The 25,759-nt window shown below is 35.7% G+C and overlaps 2 protein-coding genes across 7 annotated transcripts in view; one reads left to right on the forward strand and one right to left on the reverse strand.

The window, feature by feature from the left end:
• fndc4a (fibronectin type III domain containing 4a) overlaps positions 1–9,849 on the forward strand; it is a 29,860-nt gene extending 20,011 nt beyond the window's left edge. For all 3 annotated transcript variants that reach the window (XM_043218699.1, XM_043218697.1, XM_043218700.1), the window contains exons 4-6: positions 3,397–3,486; positions 5,970–6,103; positions 8,488–9,849. In XM_043218699.1, the coding sequence (XP_043074634.1) occupies positions 3,397–3,486; positions 5,970–6,103; positions 8,488–8,529 (266 nt within the window). In that variant the 3' untranslated portion in view covers positions 8,530–9,849. The remainder of the gene's footprint in view (positions 1–3,396; positions 3,487–5,969; positions 6,104–8,487) is intronic.
• Positions 9,850–10,134: 285 nt separating this feature from the next.
• si:dkey-71h2.2 (low density lipoprotein receptor adapter protein 1-B) overlaps positions 10,135–25,759 on the reverse strand; it is a 31,590-nt gene continuing 15,965 nt past the window's right edge. Inside the window, exons 2-10 of one of the 4 annotated variants that reach the window (XM_043219946.1) lie at positions 24,963–25,105; positions 23,670–23,782; positions 17,761–17,875; positions 17,445–17,517; positions 17,200–17,280; positions 16,986–17,104; positions 15,613–15,647; positions 13,049–13,077; positions 10,135–12,027 (exon numbers count right to left, since the gene is read on the reverse strand). In XM_043219946.1, coding sequence (XP_043075881.1) covers positions 11,981–12,027; positions 13,049–13,077; positions 15,613–15,647; positions 16,986–17,104; positions 17,200–17,280; positions 17,445–17,517; positions 17,761–17,875; positions 23,670–23,782; positions 24,963–25,105 — 755 coding nt within the window. In that variant the 3' untranslated portion in view covers positions 10,135–11,980. Of the gene's footprint in view, positions 12,028–13,039; positions 13,078–13,847; positions 14,511–15,612; positions 15,648–16,985; positions 17,105–17,199; positions 17,281–17,444; positions 17,518–17,760; positions 17,876–23,669; positions 23,783–24,962; positions 25,106–25,759 lie in introns of those variants that run through there. The other 3 variants (XM_043219948.1, XM_043219945.1, XM_043219947.1) reach the window with 3 other exon arrangements.

Below are 25,759 nucleotides of genomic sequence, written 5' to 3' on the forward strand. Positions count from 1 at the left end.
CTGACCACTGATCTGAATATTAAAAGTTCAGCATCTTCAACATAAATAATTACATTCATTTTCTCAAAGTGAAGGTTAAAGTTTCTGCCAGAGAAAGAATTTAACAGTGCATCCTTCAAGTCTTAGACATTTGCATGATTGTGACCCAGTGATTTACTGCATGTTCAGAGGAGTCCCAATTAGTGTAGTCTCTCTCAATGCATCAGGGTTCCTATAATAATGAGTCTCATCATGATGCAAAATAAGTTAAATTCCAATTCTCCCTCCTCTATCCTGCGGTGCATAGATTTGAAATTGGAAGAGACTTAGACTTAGCAGGGAGTATTTGCCATCTGCTTACGAACAGGGAACACGATCCAATGCAGAGCTCTGTTTTTCAACTCTCAATGTCAACTTGTCATAATCGCTTGAGGAATCTGACCAGTATCCAAACAAATCCAAAAAGGAAAGAAGTCATCTTCGTAAAGACAACAGAGAGAGATAGGAAAAGTGTGCCAAGTCATTGAGTAATGTGTCTTGTTTTGTGACTCTAGACAGTTTCACTCGCATCTCGGAGGTATTTTTGGCCAATGCTTCTCATGTGCTGTCAGACTGCGCTGAAGATGATTCCCATTGGACTCAATTACTGTGATACTTCAAAGAACTGCGTCTGTAGAAGCTGAGTCAATATCAAAGACCAGGCCCTGCAGGTCTAACAAACAAACCTGTGCATCCTGATGAGGAAAGACCTATCATATTTATGACTAGAAAGACAATAAACTACTTGCAGCAAGCACAATGCTGTCTTTGTGACGATGCATACTGATCCACTTAAAGGGATAGTTCACCTAAAAATTACCCATGCAAAAGAAGATGCTTTGAAAAACGTCTATGTACGTTTTGTTCATGCAGTCGAAGTTAGTGGAGTCTTTCACTGTATGGAAAAAAGATTTTCTTTTTTAATCCACAGAAGAAATAAAGTGATATAGACAAGAAAAAATATGTTATTAATTACTCACCCTCATGTTGTTTTACACCTGTAAGACATCATCTTTGGAACACAAATTAAGATATTTTTTGATTAAATAAAAGAGCTTTCTGACCCTGTTGATGACAGAATTACATTTTTTTTGGTGAATTATCCCTTTAAGTTGTTCCAAATTTCTATAAGTGTCTTCCTTCTGTTGAGCACAAAAGAAGATATTTTGAAAGTTGTTGGTAATGAACAGTTGACGGCAGCTGCCAGCTTCTGTATTTAGTTTTTTTAAGGCAGTGGCTTCCAAATTGTTTCAAAATATATACTTAAAACACAAAATATATGATGTTCAACAGAAGAAAGAATCTCATACAGGTTGAGAGCAACTTGAGGGTTGGTAAAAGGTGATAGAACTTCCATTTTTGGGTTAACAATCTCTTTAAACAAGGTTCCAAAAGAAATAACCCAAATAACCTTTCACTGGACAGTTCTTAGAACAACTATTTTTATCTTAATAAAGAACAATTTGAAGACTCATTTTCCACTATAAAAGTACATTTTGTGCTAAGGAAAAGTTCCACGGATGTTAAAGGTTCTTCATTTAACCATCAATGTCAATAGGAGTGTAGGTTTGGAACAACATGCGTCGGTAAATGATGGCAAAATATGTGCGTCTGCAGTGATTCTCTTGGTGCTCTTCATAAGAATGTCACAGTACATGTGCAGCAGTGTCTTTGAACTGATTTCAGGCTTGTGGAACTAACGAGCAGATGTCTTGCTTTGGATCCTTACACCAAAGAAAACGCGAGAAAGCATTATGTTGTCTGGCATATAGCAGCTCTTTTTTAAAGTGCTCTAAACAGCTTCCCTGTTGGGCTTTTGGAACCTTACCAGTTAAATAAACAGCACTGCGTCCCACATGAGGCTCTTATCTCTGTTGAGAGATGTGGCAAGGGTAGGTTGAACCTTCTCGTGGAGCACAGGCAGCGTTCATTTTTCACACATGAGTGAAAAACCTCCACACTTATCGTCATAAATATTCATGGTGCTGATGAGAGGAACGTTTCGCTTGTCTTCTATCCTGAGTGTTCAGCGGCGGAGAATGTGAACGGGAGCAAGGGTTCATCTCGGTACTGTGAGACCACTAGTGGAAGTCACGACAATGCATGTGATATCCAGTAATTGGCTGGGTGTAATATCACCCTTCCCAACATTTCTTTTTCAATTTATGACAGCAGGTGTCTCGGTGGCATTGCTGCTTTAATGGAGAGATGAACAGCAATTGGGAAGAGTGGTGCTCTGGACCAACTCCACACAGGTTAAAAGATATTTGGAGGAAATGGGCCTGAATTCAATCCCTTTAACACTGGATTAATAATGAAGACAGATGGCTGGGTGGATCAGGCAGTGGTTGAATGGTGGTGCTGATTGGGATGCTGGGAAACTGACCACCTTCGGGACACATCCTTAGGGCTTAACAAAAGTAAAATTAATCACATAAGTGTCTGGCAGCATTCTACATTTTTTTTCCTTTTCATTTTTACACTCAGTAACTTTTGGCTCTTTAGTTGAAGCGAAAAATTGCAGAGGAACATTGTTTTGGTCATTGCATGAAGTCCATATTTATGGTTATGATGTAAACATGCTTGGACAATAAACAGAATAAAGTTTCCAGTGCAATCCATCCTGAAGTATAAATATTTATGAAATACTTTTTATAGTAGTCGAAGGTAATGCAATAACACAGTTTGGCAGATGCATGTATTCGCTCAATATTTACATATTGTTAATTGCAACAGCAACAACAAAAAATACAGTGTACCTTTAAAAAAGTTATAGTCACTTTTAAGGTATCTATTTTAAGTGTAGTATTTTAATGTTTAAAAATGTCTGCTATCCCGGTCTATAGTTAATGTTCCTGAAAAATGTGTTTATGAACATTTTGTTCTTTTTTTTGATTAAATGTTAATGGGTCTGGTAATTTTTCACATACACACACACACACACACACACACACACACACACACCATGAGTATGTTATAATTATTCTTATTTGATTTTGCATGTATTTATGTATATTTATTTATTTAAATATCCATAAAAAATGTAGAGGGTCATTCAAAATTAACAGTAAGAACATTTAATATGTTATGAAAGATTACTGTTTAAAATAAATGCTATTCTTTTATTAAATGCTCTTTTTTTAATTAAAGCATCCTGAACCAAAACGCTTCCAGAAAAAACTCCAAACTTTTAAACAGTAGTGCATGGAAAATTTATCATCACAATGTCTGATTCATGACCGCAAGAATGAAAATTGTGCACTTTTCAATTCTCACTTTTAATTTGAGAGCTGGCTCAGTAATGACTGTATCAGCTACAAATGAATGTTCAGTTTTGAGTACAATCAATCACAGACGACCCTCTGTCTCCTCTAACAGATGACCCGACTGTCCAAGGCCTGGATAAAGCTCGACACCTGCAGACAGGAGAGATGATCATCATTGTGGTGGTGCTTCTTATGTGGGCAGGTGAGACACTGATGTCAGTTTAAAGGAAATGTGTCGACTCTATTAATAACGTCCAAGTCCCGGAATTCTGTTCCGACTGTTTGTGCCTACTGAGAAAAATCACGCTTGCAAACATTACCTCATGAATTATTAACCTCCGAGAGAGATGAAAAGCAAATGAGTTTGAAAAAGAGAGAGCGTATCATAATTTGCCTCGGATCTTCTAATGGTTATTCATTTTTCACCTGAATTATTTCAGTGGTGCTTAAAATTCCGCTATACATGCCAGCTCTAAAAGCCTCGAAAAAACATAATATGCATTAAACTGATAAAATATGAAATGTACTGGCTGAATATTGAGAAGGGCATGGGAAAGTGAAGCACTTCTCTGCTTACGTAAGGCACTGAGCCAGTCTGCCTCACTGTCACAAAATAATTCATGCGCTCAATTGCAACTGCCACTCCAGCAAACAAGGAATGTCTTCGCACCGCTGGGCTTTGACTACTGAAAGGAATTCTGTCTGCCCCTCTCAATCCAAAGGATGCTGAACGTGTCCAACATAAAGAGCAGGGGCAGCCCCACTCGCTAATTTAAAAGTGATGCTGTCACCATACATTTACACACAGAAATGCTAAATAAACTATTTAAAAGAACCAGTTCCAACCAATATTGCATCAAGTAGGGGTGTAACGGCATGCAACAGTGTACTGAACAATTACAGCACTTGTATAACTTATAGGTGCTGTATGTAGGATTTTGACTCTACTAAACCATAAAAATATAATATTATTTAGTATATAGTTAATATACTTGCTCATCTGAAAAACAATGCTACAGTCTGTTATACACTTGTGCGATCTGGCCCAGAATGTCGGCCTCTATTTTGGTTTGTGAATCCCGCCCACTGTCAGTTTCCTCAATCGTGTTTCGGAATCCCGGGTTGCCAGTTGGTGGAAAACACAGCGTATTTAATTTCAGTCATGGTAGCTGGCAAACAGAAGAGGGTCTGGGCGGGACTCTGGCAACCTGCGTGTGCGTCAAGTCCGAGTAGGAGGGGCCTGGTAAAAAAAAAACCCAACATCTCCGATATTTTGAATTTGGACTGCAATACCTAGTTCAACCACTCGTGTTAATAAAACAGGTACAGTATACATACAGCACCTTTAAAGATATAGTTCACCCAAAAATGAATATTTGATCTTTATCTGCTTACTCTCAGGGCATTTGAGATGTAGGTGACTTTGTTTCTTCAGTAAAACGCAAACAAAGGTTTACACAAAGCAAACGATTTGTGCAAAAAACTGAACAGTATTTATATAATTTCTTTTTCCTCTAATACACCACTATGTTGACTCATTCACAACATATAAATACTGTTCAGTTTCATGCACAAACCAATCGTTTTGAGTCTTAGGACATCAGTGTATTGTCATGAGCCGCAGGGTTTAATTTGGATTTGTCTGTGGATGTTTTTTTGTTTTTTTTTCTCTCAGAGATTGTGTGTCCATTGACTTGCATTATATGACTGACAACGGTTTGAGTAAAACACCTTTGTTTGTATTCTAATGAAAAAACAGTGTTGAAAAACAACATTGAATGCCCTGGGTGTTAGCAGATAAAGATCATTTTTTCATTAGAACACAAACAAAGATTTTTTTGTCAAACCATTATCAGTCATATAATGCATACAATACATCTCGGATGCCCTGGGGGTAAATGGATAAAGATCAAAGTTTAATTTTTGTATGAGCTATCCCTTTAAAGGTGCTGTATGTAAGTTTTTGAGCATACTAAAGCATACAAATACCACAATATTTTTGCAGATATTTAAGAAACATTCTAAGTTAAAACAATTATCTAAAAAACAATTATTCTCCTTTGAGAAACTTTCTATTTTCTATTCTATTTTCCAGATTGTTCATTAAAACTCTGTTTAATAAAAAGAAGCTGTTTTATGTCTAGTTTTTTTCCCCGCTCTTCTGAAACCATACCAAATTAAGCCGTCAGAACTGAGTGTCAAGTTGGTGTACGATTACACCAATAATATTTAAAATGTTAGTCATTTGTGTTAATCTGTGAGTCAAATGTTAGTGTCTCTTATGCTTACCAAAGCTGCATTTATTTCATAAAAATTTTGTTAAAATGGTACATTTTAGTTGAGGATTCTTTGATGAACAGAAAGTTTAAAGGAACAACATTTATTCGAAACAGGCTTTGTTTTTTCCACTAAAGATGATATTTGAATAATTAAAGTTATTGAATGCATTCAGAATCAAGCTATCCAGTCACAAAACTTTAATGGCATTAGTGATTCATTTATAATTTTTCATTGATGGTTTTAAGAATATGGGCCCATGTACAGTAAGAGGCTGAGGCACAGTTGTTTATTCAGTAGCTGTCCTAGGGTTGAATGCTTCAGCGACTCTACTCTATCAGTCTGTCTCTCCAGAGGTTTGTAGAGTTACAACAACTCCATGTCACCGTGTCTTCTCTGTTTCTGCAGCCGTAATCGCCTTGTTTTGCCGGCAGTATGACATAATAAAGGACAACGATTCCAGCAACAGCAAAGAGAAGGTAAAACCATCGTCAGAGAGAAGCACACCAGAGCATCACAGCGGAGGTCTGCTACGGAGCAAGGTGGGACATCTGTGAACTTTTTTCTCAACATCAAACCATTAAGAACTCACTCTCTTCACTTGGGCACAAAAGGAAAAAGATTAGCAGAATTCCTTAAAATCCTCTCTTTTTCTTAGTCCATCTCACTATAAAGTCTTCTAAAGCAATGTGCTAATTTTGTGAGGAATAGTCTTAATTCAATAGAAATCTTGCCTTGCCAGTACCACGGTCACCTTTCACATTCGCATTGTGTGAAATAGAGAAGCTTTTTTAGCACCAGTACATTTTTGAAAGACATGGGGTGAATAAACGTAGTTTTTGAATGAACTTTTGAATGAATCATATTTTATCATTGAGGGCAAAAAAGATTTTTGATCATTGTGAAAGAAAGCACCCTTAAAAACTGCAGTGTTAGATGTAAAATAAGCTGTTACTGATATTAACTTTCAACTACATCAGACCAGATATCTCTGGTTTTGTAATTTACAGTGCAAAACAGATATGTATTTAGACTCCCCCTTTCCCACAATTCTCCCTAATCCTCAGATTGGGTTGAAATTGAGAAATCTATTTCCCTGTAAATTCAGACACGATACTTTCCATTAGCTCCTAATGAAAAGCGCAGCGTAAGCATTTAAAGCTATGGGACAGGGAAAAACAACCCAATCACTTTTAACACCTGCAGAAAGACTAAGACGGAAAGGAGAAAAGCATTTCGACTGCTATCCATCTCACTTTTCACAAAGACTGTCTGTCCCAGGAACTGCCGATTGATAAAACCTCTGATTGATAAAACCTTTTTGTTATTTGTCGGATGAAACCTGCCAGCAGTGAAGGATGAGACCGAACACTATAATGTCAGTCTGTCAACACTAGGCCAGTCCTCGTGTGAAAGGCTTCAGGGTCTCTCTCTCTGTTGTATTTCTTTTGAGACATCATAAATTAAGCCTTTGGAGCTTTGTATTTGAGCCGACGCTACATTTCACCGTTTGCCGTGTTTTTGGCTCTGATCGGTTTGCAAGAGAAAGTGTGTCAGTGTCCCAGAATCATTATTTTTGCTTATAAATAGTCTGACTGGGCTTCGATACAGATTTTCCAATTCATAAGCGCTTGAATTGATTTAAAGCTTACATCATTACACCGATTACTGTCAGACTTTCAAAGTCCTTCATCAATCGATTTAAGATTTTTAAAACCACCACAAAATCAGATTTTAGCACTTCTTTGCATCCAAAATAAACGTTTTTGTTTACATAATATATGTGTGTGTACTGTGTATTTTTATTATGTATATATAGTTATACACACATGCAAGAAAAATGTTATATTTGTACATTAAATATGCATACATGTAATATAAATTATATAAATGCCCACATAATAAGTATACACAGTACACGCATGTAAACTGAAACATATTTTTGATGTGATTAATCACAATTAATTGTTGAACAGCACTAAAATTATGTTATTATTTTGTCTTAAGGACTATATGCGAACGTTTATGTAAAACAGGTTATTCGGGACAGTGCTAAATAAAACATAACATGTAATTTTAATGATGCTCTTGTTCTGAAAAAAATACTAACATCTTGCATGTCCTGCAAGAGGTATGTAAATTTATGAACAACTGTAAATTATTAAAACATTTTTAAGGGCTCAGGTTATGAAGCGCTATACAAATACATTTGCATGTAGCCAGACCGATTTTGGGATTTAAAGAAAATCAAAATGGTTCAGATAAAGATAAAGCGGTTAATCCGAAAATCAATATTTTTTACCCAACCCAATGGAACAGCACCTAATTAATACTAATTATAACTAAAACAAAGGCCATCATAATATTTACTACTTTCTGTAGCATCCCTGAAGATGCAGGGTGGAGATTAAAGCGGAAAATATTATGCATGGCACTTAATTTTAGAATTGGAGACTTTTTAGCATAATAAGTTCTGTGGATCAAACACCAGAGCTACTGACCTACTTCTAAAATAAAATCTCAGGAAAACCACCATGTGCCTTTGATCCTTCCCATACTCCTGTAGCTCTTCGCTTGCCGCTTTCTCGGTGCAAGAAAAACCAGAGCGATAAAACAAGGGCAGATGCTTCCCGTTGCCACCATCACTCCTTATAAAACCATGCCTTTTAGACGCATGATAAAATCAATATCAGACCGTGTGATGATGTCATCTTTTGCGCCAAGACCCTAATGGCCTTGATTTCGACTTACTGCACTGCTACGGAGCAAAAAATGATGTGCATTCATTCGTCTCCGTGCGCGTTACATCTTAGTGCTCGCAGCCATATATACAGTAATCCCAAGCTGCAAAGACATCCAGCGGCGTTTCATCCATCCGTGTCCCAAACCATAGGAGGAGAATCACTCTTCTGTTTTTTCTTCGCAGTTCCACCAGTCTGTGCCATCGATCAACATCATCGAGGTGTGATGGGAGCATCTTAGATGTCAGTCTTGCCCTCCGCCGCAGTATCAGGATGACAGTATGTCAACCCTTTCATCACCACACGGTCAGAAACCCATCAGCTACACCACTGTATCGGCCCACACTTATACACATATTAAAGCAATCTACTGGGACTGTAAATAACGTTCGTTGCGTATATGACTGGATGTCTGTATTTTACAATGGATGGAGAATTCCCAAAACTCTTACCGCAATATATCAGACTCAAACTGGGATTTTTTTTTTCTTCTCTTGTATAGAAAAGGAAGGAAAGTGTATTTTTGTAATGGTACCGAAGTATGACAGGGTTTCTACTCTTTGTGTTTTGTTCGCGCATGCAGCTCTCGCGGTCTGATGGGACGTGTACAGAAGCAGGTCTAAAGGAGCAGTTCACCCAAAAATGAATCTGAGGCCTTTTAAAATGTAGACGAGGTTGTTGTTCCATCAGAACAGATTTGGAGAAATTTAGCATTGCATCACTTGCTCGCCAATGGGTCCTCTGCAGTGAATGGGTGCCGTCAGGATGAGAGCCTGCATGAACGGCTGTTAAAAACATTACGATAAACCGAAAGTAATGCACATCTTGTAACCTGCAGGTTTCTAATACATTTATTAAGACGTGCTACTCCAGTGAAAAAGGCATCTTGTCTGATTCAGGAGAGAAATATACACTGATCAAGCATCATTTACTAATGAAACCAGTTTAAAAAACACTATTTGATCCATTGGTGAGCAAGTGATATAATGCTACATTTCTCCGAAACTGTTCCGACAAAGAAACGCACTCATCTGTATCTTGGATGGCCTGAGCTTCCGTCCGTTTTCATCGAATTGTAATTTTCTGGGTGAACGGTTTCTTTAAGTTTGTGCTCTTATTTTCATTAGTCTGTAAATGTGGTGGAATTACATCTGTTCTGCTTATTAGAGAGAACAGACTGATGCCAAATCTCTCTGCTTGCAAGTAGTTTCGCCCTCTTCACCTTCCTTAACAGTTTTTATCTATCCTAACTATGGCTAGTAATATTTATTTGCCTAATTATGCAGTTTTGTTTCACTGTTATAATCTTAAAACGCGAATGTGCTGTAAATACTAATCGCACCGTGTGTGTGTAAAAAAAGAAAAGAAAAGGATATCCTGACTCAATCTGAATTGTCGTTTTAAAAATATAAAGACAGCAAAAACATAATAAAAAGTGCATGCATAGTTCTTCATCGATGCTCTCGGTTCATGGCTCTCATTTGAAATTGTTGATTTCCTCTTTTAGTTCTCTTTATCCGTTTTAATAAAGATAATGAATGACTTGATGTAGGTTTGTTTTTGTCTTGCTGTCTTATTGCCATTACAGCATACTTGGTGTACGAGAGAAGCACAAAAGCCCAAACCTAATGCTCGTTTCAACACAGATGTGCTAATGAAGTGGGAAGTCATTTAATGGTGCATTCAAGCACCAAAGAAAGTACGTTAAGAGTCATTAACATCGTCAAGACATCAGAGAATTAATCGAAGACACTCATATCTACATTGTCTCAATATAAATGTATCCTAACGGACAATTTTGTTAACTGCTGAAATCACAAGATATAAAACTATTGTGTTTTTGAACAAATATTTTATTATACATTATTTAATATCAACCGGTTATGTATATATGAAAATGACCTCTTGAGCTCATTTATGATTTCACAATGGTTTAAATAATAAAGATTAGTATATGTACAAAGCCAAACAGAGATTGCATAGATTTTTATAAAGCACCAAATTGTACTATTAAACGAAAACAAATTAAAACGCATTATAAAATCACACACACAATTCTTGTATCATTTCAGATAATAAAAATAATAATTTTACTACAGCTGTTAAAGACACTGAAAGTTGTCCGAATCCTTCCACAGAAAACAATTTCTTTTTTGTGAAATGCATGAACAGTCAAATCAGGACAAACATGAATAATTAACCCATTGACAGATTTAATATGATTTATTAAAATAACCAGAACACCACTTACTGAACTAAGACCTTCAGCTACAGCAGACAGTTATTACAGCATAGATTCTATCAAATTAAACAAAACCTACTCCACGTCCAGCAGGAAAGAAAATGGTTAAATATGTTTGATCTGATTTAAAAATGCACAAAAGCGTAAAACGCTGACGGAGCCCCTGAGGCTCAAAGACTGAGCGTTTAATGATTTAAAAACGATGAGAGATTTCTGAGCGTGCATTTTAATATAACGTAAAAAGGGTCGAATGGCCGTGACGCTAGCTGCTAGAGAACGATTGGACTCATGGACAAAAGGTTATTTTTATTTCAGAGTCTAATATTTTTTAGTCCCTACAAAAGCAAAGAAATGGCAGAACCTTTAGAAAAAAGCGAGATATAAACTGTTGTGCCTTTTCTGCTCAATATTTATTTGACAGAATATGTTTATTTTGATCCAAATCATGAATGTATTGAAATCGTTTAAAAAGAAAAAGAAAGTTAAAAAATCCAGTTCTGTAAATAGTTGCATATATTTAAATCATTAAGTTTCACTGACAACAACAACAATAATAATAATAATAATAATAATAATAATAATAATAATAAATCCAACACTTGTGGCTGGAAGCCAGTGTGAAAGGATTTGACGCGAGACTATTTTGGATCCTAAAGAGAAAAAGAAACTCAGAAGTGTTTGAGGCTTTTGTGAAGTATTTCAAAAATCCATGATCACAGAAAAAAAAATATTCTGTAATGATTGCTTAAGCAAACGTCACCCTGACCCACGATACGTATCTGAAATTGAATATCGGTCCTGAATAACTCTACGTCCTTCTATTTGTAAACGTTCACTATAGCTCCCTAACGCTCTAGCACTAGGTTGTTTACCCAGAGAGCTTTGCAGTGGAAAGTTCAGTCTGGGCTGTTTTTTGTGGAATGTACATTTGGTCTCCCTTTCAAGTACATGTTTGCAGTTACTGTATATTTAAATAATATAACCCAAGTATCTACAATATAGCACCATTGTGTGTTGAAAAAATGTACACTTTTTACAGATATATGTAGCAGACCTACTTCCACAAACGCTTGAATACAATATAACAACATGCAGTTTCACACATGTTGTTTTGTCAAGTACTTACCCTGAACTTGCGGTATTATAATGTAAGTACATTGGCGTTCAAGAGTTCTACAGTTGAATCATGCACGTCTATGCTGCTGTTTTGCGGTGCTGTTGCTGTTTTAAGTGGCAGTTGTGTGAATGAGTCCATCGCTGAGGCGTTCGGTGCACGTTGTGTGCGGTGCTGGGGTGTGCTGTGTGTACAGGACACTTTCTGATAGGCTGGTGACAGTGATCTGTGTGTGTGTGTGTGTGTGTGTGTGCGTGTGCGTGCGCGCGCGTTCAGTCTGAGTCTTCACTGCTGAAGGACAGGAGATCTTCTTCCGCTGGACTCACAGCTGCATCCTCAGACACGGTTCTGCTGCGGGATGTTGCCAGTCTGACAGAGAGGAAGAGGAAGAGGAACGTCTCCTTTGTTATTTTTACGTTTCACTCCTAAAGCTTTTAGTTTGTGGGTTCAGTTGGAAATTTTTAAATACAGTTACACTGAAAGATGTGAAAGGTGCACATGCACAAAAAACGAACAAAAGAAAACTTTAGGGAAGACAAGCAGGGTTCCCATAGTCTAAAAACATGGAATGCATTTGCATGTATTTATTATTTATTTGTTTTAGTACATTTTTAAAGGAAGTGAAGTGAAGTTTTAAGGAAGTGTCTTATGAATGTTTTAGTCGTATAATGAAAAATACAGTAAAAGCAGTAATATTGTGAAAAAAACAATTATAAAAAAATTCAAATTAATTTGTGCGGGCAACATATACATAATATATGTGTGTATAGTGTATATTCATTATGTATATATAAATATACACACATGCAAAAGTGTAATTTTATGTATGAAATATATTTATATATAATATAAATCATTTAAATATAATTATAATTCAATATTTTCTAAAGAGATCCTGTATGTGTGTGTCTTCAAATGTACATAATAAATATGCACAGTACACACACACATATAAACAAAAACGTTTATTTTTGATGCGATTAATTATTGCTTAGCATTAGTTTTAATACATAATTTATTCCTGTAATAACAAAGAAGAAACATTATTATTAATCCTGAAATTAATGCTTTTTTTATACATTTTCAGAATTCTTTTTGAAACGTTTTAAATATCTTTAATAGCCCTTCGACCCCAGACTTTTCAACAGTACTCTAGATACATCGAACAAGAAATTTCTGAGCAAATTGTTGGCAATCGTTCCGACTGGTGCAGAAAGTGAACAGAATCATTTATTAGCGAATCAGTCTGAATCGAAACACTTTTACGAATCATTTTCCGGTAATCGAAATGACAGTTGACCGGGGGAACCCCGTTGTGTGAAGCAGTGAGAATGAAGGACACTACTGTAAGTGTGAAGCTAGTCTGAAGTGGTTCTCTCACCTCACTTACCTGCGTCCATCTCCTCCACCTCCATATTGCTGCGTGGCAGGTGAGAGAGAGCATGACACACGCTGACAGTAAGCTACGGTTAAACAATCACATCCTTCCCAGCATCCCACTGTTCAAGCCTTTGTCAGCAAGTGAAGATCTAGATCTATTATTATGGTTTTTTACTGTGTTTTTTCTTTATGTTCAGTGAAAGGAAAGAGCTGACTATTAGGATTGGCCTCATCTGATTCACTTAGAGGATCATGGTCCTTTGGCCCATTACATTACGTATAATAATGGATTTCATTGGCAGGATGACAGTGCTGTTTCTGAGCCGCTGTATGAAAGGAATGAAGTCACAGTAATGCATTGGCATCACAACCCGTTACAACTTTATGGCGGCAGAGAATGTGGTAAACAATCATACAAGGACTTGATTCAGGTTAAAAATACACTGATCCCTGTGCAACTGTACATAAGAGTGCTTGTAACTCAGTAAGCAATCGGTTCCTAAACATTAAGCAATGAAACGTTTGTGATTTTATTGCTTGGTGCCCCATTAAACATGTCCATACAAACAGACAGCGAGATGAACTCAAAAATCGAACAGAAAAACAAAACTGTAATTAAATTAAAACAAATAATACTTGAATATTATTTAAATATTACTATTAATTCTAATTAATTAAACGTTTATTTATTTTATTTTAGTTATGAAATTCATCCAGTCAAAGAAAAAATATATACTTACATTAATATGTATTATTAATAAATATATATATATATATATATATATATTTTAATCTAAAATGACAGGTTATAATATATTATAATTCATCTTTATATTATATTTTACAATAAATTAAAATGTTAATGTTATTATTATTTATTATAAAATGTGTTTTAAATAAAATTAATCCAATTACAGAGTAGATTGTTCAATTAATTGTTCAAATAATATGTTTATACATTATAAACATAATTCATTATCAATAAAAAATGTTAAAAAGTATTATAAAATATGTATTTTAATCAAATATTAAAGAATTAATTGATAAATTAATCATTGTAAAACTCATGCAATGACAGAACAGATTCTATTTGTTTTTGTCTTTTTTTCCACTTTAATTTGTTAATCTGGGTAATAAGAACATATTTATGATTGTGGTAATTTTTGCTTTTATCAAACAGCTTGAACTATTCACAGAAAAGCTTGAATTGAGTCATTATGAACCCTTTACATGCCATCTGCTGCTGTCCTTGAATTCTAGCTCAACGTGAATAACTCCAACCTATCATTGCACTCATTTCCAGGGCTCTGTTTGAATTGATATTAATAACTGTGTATGGAGAGACACTCAGAATAAAATGATTCTCCACGTCCATTAATCTGAACCACAGCCACTGCAGTTAATGTGTTTCAACGCTCCTACTGTGCGCCGAATCTCGCTCCATCTCCACTTTATGAGACATAATGTCACACCTGAGGGAGCACGAACACATTAGCTGATTATATGAGGCAAATATTTTACAAATAGTTCCACATCGGCATACAGATGGCCTCAAAACTAACACAGACACACACGAATGATATGCTAGAACAACCCACATTTTGATTTCTTGGTGTCTTTAAGGAAACAAATCAGCCCTTTCGCTCTTGCTAATCAACAAAGAATTTTAGTGCATCTCGAGGGATGTCATCTCTTTTTAAACGCTGTATTCAGACATTTTCTGAGCCGCATTGCAGATAAAATGCTCTTATACGCACTCGCAAAAAAATTCCATTCAAACGTTTGTGGTCAATACTAAAAAAGAAAACTCTATAAAAAAATGTAATTGATCAGAAGTGACATTTAAAATTATAAAACAATATTTTATTTCAAGTAAATGCTTTTATTTCAAAAGAGTTTTTTTTTTCAAAAAATCCAAAAATGTTTTAGCCAGAGTTTTAAATGCTGATTCTTGAGCAGAAAATTAGCAATGATGCTGAAAATTCAGCTTTAAATGACATTTTGTCATTTTAACTTGCAATAATGTTTCAAAATTACTATTATCATTTAAACTGCATTTCTGATCAAATAAAGCCTTGAGAATAAAATACATTTTTCAAAAAATTACAGACTCCAAACTGTTGAACACACACACACACACACACACACACACACACACACACACACACACACACATATATATATATATATATATATATATATATATACATACATACACACACACACACACACACACACACACACATATATATATATATATATATATATATATATATATATATATATATATATACATACATACATACATACACACACACACACACACACACACACACACATATATATATATATATATATATATATATATACATACATACACACACACACACACACACACACACACACATATATATATATATATATATATATATATATATATATTATACACGATTGTACTTTCAATGGCAAGCAGTCATCAAAAAGCACTACTTCTCCCAGAAAAGTCCTGTAGTATCAGTCTCTGATTTCTTAGACAGGTTGACTGTGTGTGAACAGAAGGGGACACTAACTTACCTTGAAAATGCATCATCAAGGCCATCTTCTGCATCCTGAAATTAAGAGAAAAACAAACACCGATCACATCCATACAACACACACAGATTCAGAGAGTATCTGTTAGCACCAGCAAGCTGTAAAAACTTCATCGACAGTATCTTCTGTGACAGTCATTATCTGCCAGCAGCAGACTGAAGGTCCTAATTGGGTTTCAGAACCTGCCTGAGCAGTGAATGGAATCCAATCACAGCTGAAAAGTAATTAACAAAGGCACAGTTGAGCACGGTGTGCAGAAAGAGCTTGACAGATCCAATCTTTCATAAAACAGACCCTGGAAACTGAGCTGGAATGAGACAATCTCCACCTAGTGGTCATGTGTTTTAATCAAAAATGTTGTATTTAAGCAGAGAATGCCACTTAGTGGTGACCATGCATTATATCAACAGGACAGGATCTGCTGACTGACAGTATAAAGGCAATTAGCCAATGGCAATGCAGTAATTACTGTCTTGGCATGCTCTTCGGTTTCAAAACAACTGACCCTCTTTTTGGAGCTGATACTCTAGTCTTTCAGCAGATTAATGAAGATTCAAATCATCAGGTAGGTCAAAAGATGAACTAGTGCCATTCAGAAAGACTGCTTTGCCTTTCAGCCATGTTTTATCGAATAATACAGAAATTACAGAAACTTTTGCCTGGTGTTCTGCTCTAAATTATGTTCACTAGATCTATTTTTGGACATTATTATTTCTATTCCGTTAACACATTTAAGTGATCAATATTAAAGACACAAGTAAGACTAAATATTTATGTTAAAAAAATGTTTTGAATGTATCATAATTACTTCTGAAGAGATCATGGAAAACTAAGTTACAGATGCTAAATATATATATGTGTGTAGTAGTACATAGATATATATATATATATATATATATATATATATATATATATATATATATATATATATATATATTGTAATGTGTATATCTTAGTAGCATCTTAGTAACTTACAAATGTAGGTATAAATATGTATACTGTATATATACATACATATATATATATATATATATATATACATACATTTTATTTATTCATCTTTGTTATTTTAAGACTCAATTCGTCATTAACAAACTATTAACTATTAACTTTTGCCAATTTGCTGTTATTAATAGTTAGTAAGATGGTGGTTAAGTTTAAATGTTGGGTAGGCTTAGGGATGTAGAATATGATCATGCAGAATAAGTGCTTTATAAATAACAAAATAAACATCAAATATGTTAATAATAGTCAAGCTAACAGGCAGCTAGTGAATAGTGAGAATTGTACTCTATACTAAAGGGTTGCCAAAAACGGCAGCGTGTGATAAAAGTGTATAAAGGATGACACCGTACCCAGGAGTCGTGTTTGATTGGTCGTCTTCTAGCTTTGCTGCGTGGAGATGGTGAAAGGAAGGAAGGGAAGAAGGGCTCCCTAAGTTTGTGCTCCATCAGAGCCTGAGTCTTCTCCTCCTCTGACACAAGCAAAGAATACAAATGAAGAGTATTCCCACGAACTTAAGACAGAAATCCTGCAAACCTTTGCCTCCAAACCAGTAGCTAAATGTACCTGAAACAACGTTTGCATCAGATTCAGGCTGAGATTCAGGGTCTGAACAGGTGTAGCATGTGCGGGTTTTCTTACTTTTGTCTGCAAATGAAGACACAGGAATACTATCTTGTGTTACTTGATATATATATATATATATATATATATATATATATATATATATATATATGTGTGTGTGTGTGTGTATGTGTGTGTGTGTGTGTGTGTGTGTGTGTGTGTGCTTGACAAAAAGGCAAACACCTCACCTTCCTGTGCGACCTCCCACAGATCCAGAGCTACTTTGAACGCTTGTGCAACTGTCAGAGTCACAGCCTGAGCCTGTGGAGGACACGTGATCAGAGAGAGTCATGCTCTTGTCCACTAGATGACGCTACATACCAAACACAGATACAGAAGAAGAGAAGAGACTGGCTTTCACCAGTCAGTTTGTACAAAACGTGCAGCGAGAGAATAGCTGATGGTTAAGCAGGCCTCACATCAAGGCGGTGAAGATAGCTATCACAATGGAAAGATTTGATCAAAGTTCAAACGTTTTCAAGATGAGGGTCTGAAGACACTTACTATTTTCTTTTTTTGGCACAGGAAGGCATGGCACTCCAGAGTTTCGTTGAACTGGCTTTGGGAGACGTAGGCAAAGACCTTATCCTGAGTTTTGTCTGTTGTGCAGTAAGATATTCTGCAGAAGCAAGAAATACAAGCTTTTCACGGTTTACATTTCCGGGAATACTGACAGGGTCTTGGTTATGATTAAATATTTATCTTTCAGTAATATCAATGAAAGTCAAAAATCGCCAGCCTTATGTTACAGGAAAACTGCAACCTAAACAAGCAGCTTGGAGTTCAGTGACAGCTTCTTCTAGAAGAATGACAAAAGCTTAATTTGGGTTTTTATTGTTTCCCTGGACTGCTGTAATACACTGTCAATCTATACATTCTAGTTTTATTCTACTGCATTCACTTTTTGTAAAGAGAGATAGAAATCAACAATGCTGTGTAGATAGAGATTTTACAGCCTATCAGATATAACATCAGACACACTTATAAAATATGAACCATCCGAAATGAATCAGAAGTTGAATATCATTTTAGGAAAAGGATAGAAAAGCCCAAAAGGGCCTGTGTGAAATAATGAGATACATTAGACAAAGATTGGGGGGAGACAGAGCTCTGATCTCGCTTCATCTACAGTTGTTAGTGCACTGCTTCTGATGCTCGACCTAAATAGAAATGCCCAAGACTCTCTATTCCCTTTCTCCCTCCCCTTTCTGTCTCTGAACACGGGGGGGTGTGGTGAATTATCATTTATTCCAGTCTGTGGTGCATTGCACACTTTCATTATTGAAGAGTGAAAAGCTGAGAGGGAAGGAAACAGTAAATGGCCTGAATGTAGACAGTTTGTAGCTCAATTCAAACAGAAAGAAAGAAGGGAAAAAGCCCTCAGTATACTGACAAGAACTTTTCAATCTTTGCTTTCGTGAAAATCAAAGTTCCCGAACTTCACAAAATTCCACAAAAAGTAATGTATGGCGAAGCACTTATTTATCTTTGCCATACATGTTCCAGTCCTTGAATTTGATTGGCTGCACGGCATTACAAGTGTGCTGATACACGTCCAACAACAGTTTACTTTCACTCCACTCCACACGTGAATGTGTTTGTAAGTTCTGCGGGTGAAACATTTTTATTAACTCTTTCTGCAAGTTACATTGGTTACCTTTACAGGTGCATCTCAATAAATTAGAATGCTGTGGAAAAGTAATTCAACTGTTTTAAATCAATTCAATGCAGACAGACGGAAGTACTTAAACTCTTTGGTTCTTTTAATTGTAATGCTTTAGGCTTACATTTAACAAAAACCCATTCAGATTAGAATATGGGGACAAGCCAATCAGCTAATCAACTAAAAACACCTGCAAAGATTTCCTGAGCCTTCAAAATAGTCTTTATCATGGGAAGACTGCTGATCTTACAGTTGTCCAGAAGACAATCACTGACACCCTTCACAAGGAGGGTAAGTCACAAACATTTATTGCCAAAGGAGCTGGCTGTTCACAGTGCTGTATCCAAGCAGAAAGTTGAGTGGAAGGAAAAAATATGGAAGAAAAAGATACACAACCAACTGAGAGAACTGCAGTCTTATGAGGATTGTCAAGCAAAATCGACTCAAGAATTTGTTGTCGTATTCCTCTTCTTAAGAAACTCCGAGGTGTCTTACCTGGGCTAAGGAGAAGAACTGGACTGTCGCCCAGTGGTCCAAAGTCCTCTTTTCAGATGAGAGCAAGTTTTGTATTTCATTTAGAAACCAAAAGAAAGGGTGGAGAAGCTCACAGTCGAAGTTCAGTGTTAAGTTTTCACAGTCTGTTTGAGGTGCAATGTCATCTACTCGTGTTGGTCCATTTTGTTCTCTGAAAACCAACGTCAATGTACCCATTTACCAAGAAATTTTGGAGCATTTCATGCTTCCTTCTGCGGAACAGCTTTTTTAAGATGCTGATTTAATTTTCCAGCAGGATTTGGCACCTGACAAAAGCACCAAAAGTTGGTTAAATGACTAGGTGTTGGTGAGCTTAACTGGCCAGCAAACTCATCAGAAAAATGAGAAAGAGACCAGGAGACCAAAAAAATGCAGATGAGCTAAATGGCCACGGTCAAAGAAATCTCAGCAGAGCCACAAACTGATCACCTCTGTGCCACGCCGAATTGAGGCAGTAATTAAAGCAAAAGGAGCCCCTACCAAGTATTAAGTACATGTACAGTAAATGAACATACTTACCAGAAGGCCAACAATTCACTAAATTTACTTTTTTATTGGTCTTATAAAGTATTCCAGTCTGAGATTAGTGCGATTTGTTAAATATGTGCCAAAATCATCACAATTAAAAGAACCAAAGGCTTAAACTACTTCAGTCTGTCTGCATTGAATTTATTTAATACAAGTGTTTCACAGTTTCAGTTGAATTGCTGAAATAAATGAACTTTTCCATGACATTCAAATTTATTGAGATGCACCTGTACTAACAAAACAAGTGGCAAATGCCGAGATAGAGTAAAGTAGCAATGCACATCAAAAGAAGAGAGCGAGGCCGTGGCATGAAAGCTGTCTGCTTTTGGAGATTGGGCAAGGGGGCGACACGCTTGTTAAATTTTAACAAATGTAAATAGTGTCTAAGGTCACACACAATGCACAGAGAAAAAATAGAGGTAAGTAGCTCAAGGGTAACAAACAAGTCCTAGTGGCACGGACTACTTACTGTAAGACCTTATAGATTTTCCAAATGCAAACAAAGAAATGCAAAGTAATCATTACGTTGCATCTGTTTAATTTTCATTGAATTTAATATTTTATATATTTGTAATTCTAACAACATATATGTATTCATTTCTTTTAAAATAAAATGTAATATTATATTTATATACATATATATAAAACAATACATTGAAGTAAGTTAATCATTAAATAAATAACATGAAATCAGACTTGAGTACATGGGGAAAAAAAAGCTCTTGCTTATTTTAGCTTTGGCAGTGTTTGCATTGGCAGGGTCAGTGATGCCGTACTGGCTCCGCTCTCTTTCCGCACACATAACAGAGGAATATGACATTCCCAGAAATGGGAAAAACGCCAAAGTGGGGTTTAATCTTTTCATGAACCCCCTTTCAGTTAATGCGGGACCATGGTGAATCTCATTACACAAATCACTGTGCAAGATTCGCGGCTTAGGAAAATGATGTCTTGCACACAAATATAGATGTTTTCTTTTCAAGACAAGCTGGCAGTAGCGAAACCGATGTGTGTATTTAGATAAAAAGCCTAAATTGCAGTGAGCATTGACAGAACTGAAACAAAAGCCACCAAAAAAGACCCAGAAAGCCCTTCAAAACTTCTGATGTAATAAAGCTGACATGTCCTACTGAGCCTAGACAAACAACATCATCTCATATTTTTCACTAAAAATAGAACGGCTGTGTTTTTTTTTCTTCATCTTCATTATTTGTATATGCGGCTGTGGAGAGGGGGATGGGAGTCAAAGGAGTGAATAAAGATGAGGAAAAGTATTCATATCATCAGCGCTAATGTGTTTCCTTCTTTTCAAACCCCCACCACTTCATTCAGAATGCTCTCGTTTCCCTTGCTGTCAGTGAAAAGGCACAAAATACCCATGATTCTGTTCTTCGCCCTCCAAATGGCTGTCCAAACCCCTCCTCAGGGTCTGAGTTGAAATAGCATTTATTATAGCATTCCGACTGAACTCTGATTTCATGGTCCCCTGGTACTTGTGTTTATTCTCTAGCCTCCTTTGAACGTCAAACTGAGGCTGTGTGATCAAAGTCTACACTGATTACATTCTGCCATATAAGACGCTTCGCTCCAGGGTGTGTTCTTTTATCCTGAGGTGTGCTTTACCTGGATCAGGCCATTGCTACACTGTAAAAAAAAACAAAAAAACAAGCCGAAGCTCAGTGCTGTGGAGAGCGGTTTGTCCTGCTACGTGAGCTCTAAGCATTTCTCTGTCTTACACAGGAATCCATATGCCATCACACTCAAGAGCCAGAACCCCACAGAGCATCTCTGAAGGGTGCAGGCAGGACGGTCCCAAAGATGGAGGACATCCAGGTGCAAGGACAGAGTGTTTTGTTACAGACCTGATGCTCTGCTGGCATACATAGCAGAGTCATGGAAACATTTGAATTGGTATATTTGTCTTTATTACCACTGAAAAATACCTCAATATCTATAAATCTATATATAAGACTAAGAGAATATACACTATCTTAAACAAAATTATATTTCTTATATAATATGTAATAATATATATATATATATATATATATATATATATATATATATATATATATATATGTAATTGTCACGTCTTTGGACTTTGTTATTGTTTTGTCATGAGCCATGTGTTCCGTGTGACCTAATTTAGTTTATTGTCTTCAGCTGTGTGTGATTAATTTAGTGTTCTACCTGGTGTATTTAAGTCCTGTGATTTCAGTTCCGTTTGTCCGATCTCGTCTTTATTTGCGTGTGATTTTGTCCTATCTGCCTGCCTGCCTGCTTGTATTTAAATTGTTTGTTTCATCATCTGAGTAGATTAAATCTCTTTATTTTCGTTTATACTCGTTGTGTGCTCTCCTGCTTATCACACACGCGTGACAGTAATATATATAATATATATATATTAAATATGTATATATTACAAATAAGAAATATATTATATATATGATATCATATATATATATATATATACATATATAAAGATTTAATTAACAAAAACAGATATCTTAATTTTTAACAGTTCATGAAAAATCATATTTTTTCATTGTGCATTCCAGTTAATCTCAGTCAGCTGTTTTTGCAAATAAATTATAAATATATGTGTGTGTGTGTGTGTGTGTAACAAATAATTATAGAAAAAAACATAAAATCATATTTAAAAAAAATTGAATTAAATAAGGATAATAATCTTTAAACTAAGAATATACAGTTTTAAATTAAGGTTCTCTTACTCCTCTGTAAAACAGTTAGTTTATAATATATACATTAGAAAAAAATCAACAAACAGTGTTTTTTTAACAAAGAACTAAATAAGAAATAATGAAAAATTCTAAAAATGGTTTATTCTGGGAGAGTAGGAAGGCTGTGGAATAAGTTGTTAGGGTGGAGGATTAAAGAGATGGGTGATTCCTGTGCCTGTGTCTCTGGTGTAGCTGATAAGGGGGATCAGGATGGGGGTTTCTCTCATGCCCGCTGAATATACACCTCCCTCTAACAGACGGCTATAATACAAGCAAGACACACCACAATCCCAAATTCATGCATGTGGCATCAGCTCAAATATTAATGATTCACCGGTTAGTGATCTCAGTGCAGACTTCATGTTGATCTACAGACCTTGACCGGCTAAAAATCTTTAAACAATTGATCTGGACGGAGTGAAGTAGTGAGGCGTATTCCAATAATTGACTCAATGGCTTTTAAAATTCTGACAACATAACAAAAAAAAAACAACAGCAACACAATTGTATGTACTTCGTGTGGTTTAAATGATCTGGGTTTCTTCAAGACTAAAATATTATATTAAAAATATTACGCGATAAACAATTGTAAAGGTTAGATCAAGTGTATTTTTTAAAATAAATTCATATTTTTATTCATCAAGAATACATTAAATTGATCAAAAGAGACAGTTTTCTAACGTTCTATTCATTATCATCACGATTTCGACATTGTTCATAATAAGAAATCTTTCTTGTGCAAATCAGCATGTTAAAAACGTATTTCTAAAGGATCAAAGTCGTTTTCAAATATAATAAAATAAAAAACAAATACGTTATATTGCACATTATGATTCGTACTGTATTTTGATTGAATCTATTTATTTTCCATTACCACCGCACTGTGATTTTTAAATGATTTCACAAAAAATCCTTCATGATTTCAGTGTTTTGGTGTGTTTTTTTACCTGTAAATGGAAACGTCCTCAATGAGGTCGTTGGCCTCGGTGTCTGAGATGACGATTCCTTTGGGGGAGACGGTGAGGGTCACTTTTCGAAACTTCTTTGCACTGGCCCGAGCCTGCATGAGATGGCAAGCAAAAACAACAAGCGTGAACTTTGAACAAACATCTCTGTCATTGTCAGCTTTAAAATGCCACTCATAACTCACTGACCATAAACAATAACCTCAAAAGGTCAGCAAAATCCGTGTGGGCTATTAACACGAACTCCACAGGTACAAGAGCTGAAAAGAGATTACGCTTTATATAGAGAATTCAACTTCTGCCTTGTTACTATGATCCTGGCCTGTGAACACTGGTACAGCAATGCAGTGTGCTGGCAGGAAGAAAAGAGGCCAACATGGATGAGGACGAGGGGAAATTACGGTTGAAATGCGGAAGAGGAGAGAGAGGGGACTCGTCAAGGACAAAGGAAATCAGGCAAAGCATATCTGGAGGGTCTTTCTCTTCCCAGGAGACGGTAAACACTGATTTAAAACACAATGAAACTCATCTCAGTGATTCACAGTCTGACAGTTGGGAGAGAAATCTCTGATTTGATTGTGCAGCTAACAGAAAGCAAAACTCTTTTTCATCTGCTTTCTGAGAAATAAGGAATCATATGGCTTATTTAAGCCTGTAGAGCCTAAAATGTAAAAGTTAAAAAATATATATATTGTTTTGAAACTTAAAATAAAATGTAAAAATAAAAATGCATATATAATATATATATATATATATATATATATATATATATATATATATATATATATATATATATATATATATATAATAGATGCAGCATCATATGTATTCATACTTGAAAAGAAAAAAGAAAACTAAAATGAAGTAATAAGCAAGTATTACATTTTAATTCCTAGAGAAGTTCTGTTATCATAAACTAGTGATTATAAAAGCTTTTGGTTTCTGTTTTGTTCTGTTAATCTTTTCATGTCCCCAGTACAAAATAATAATCAAAATAATATATTTAATATTATTTTATAAAATATAAATGCATTTAATATTAAGAATGATATTTTACTACTACTACTACTACTAATAAGTATTATTATTAATTTTATTGCATTTAATTAATAATTTGATCAAATAAAAATATTAATTATATATAAAAATAAAAAAGTGACAACATCATTACAATTTGTCAGAGGCACATGATTTTGTGCCAACTTGGATCACGATCATGCCTTACTATTCTCAATTTCCCAAGTCCTTTGACCCATTTTTACTGAGCTGACTGACCGTGGCTACAATCCTCCTGATAGCAGCTGCTGCCATGTCTTCTCCTTTAGGCTGGCCAACCAGAGTCATGCCCAGATACTTCACGTTGAACACCATCCCTTCCAAGAGTGTCTCCTTGGTGTCCGTCCAGTTCTCTGGGAGTTCTAAAACACAAAATAAACATTCTCGGCATTCAAGTCATTTAAAAGAACTGCTTCAAAAATCGAAAACCCTGTCATTATTTACTCAATCTATTTACCTTCAAGCTGTTTCAAAGCTTCACTACTTTATATACACGTGGAGACACCAAATGACACCCCGACTCTCTCGCTAATGCTCTGTCTCTAATATTCCGTCAAGCATCTTATTTTGTGTTCCACTAAAGAAAGGAAATGGTTTACAAACTAAATGTTCAAGGCTTTGAAAACCAAAGGCTCGAAATGTAAATGTGTATTTATTGATTAACACTGCAGGATATCACAGGGAAGATGCGAGGCAGGCAGCGGTTATGAATGAATTACATTATTGTTGCAAGCAAAAAGTCCAGTGTTTGTTCAGATAAAAAAACGCCCATTCAACATAGATGACAGGTTTCACACCTTTCCATTAGGAGAAGCGGGGCTCATTCCCATGTAAGGAGAAATTCAAAAACTGTGCCACACAGTGAGCTTTAAATAGCTTTCTGGTCCCATTTGGGTCTAATACAAAGCCCTGTAGGAGTGCAGAGCCGGATCGAAAGATATGCAGAATGAACCCGACTAGACATCTACTGCCCTGCTAGTGCAATTCAGAGGGAAGAAATCTATATAAAGCAAGCA

Source organism: Puntigrus tetrazona, chromosome 20 (genome assembly GCF_018831695.1).
Source record: "Puntigrus tetrazona isolate hp1 chromosome 20, ASM1883169v1, whole genome shotgun sequence".
NCBI lineage: Eukaryota > Metazoa > Chordata > Actinopteri > Cypriniformes > Cyprinidae > Puntigrus > Puntigrus tetrazona.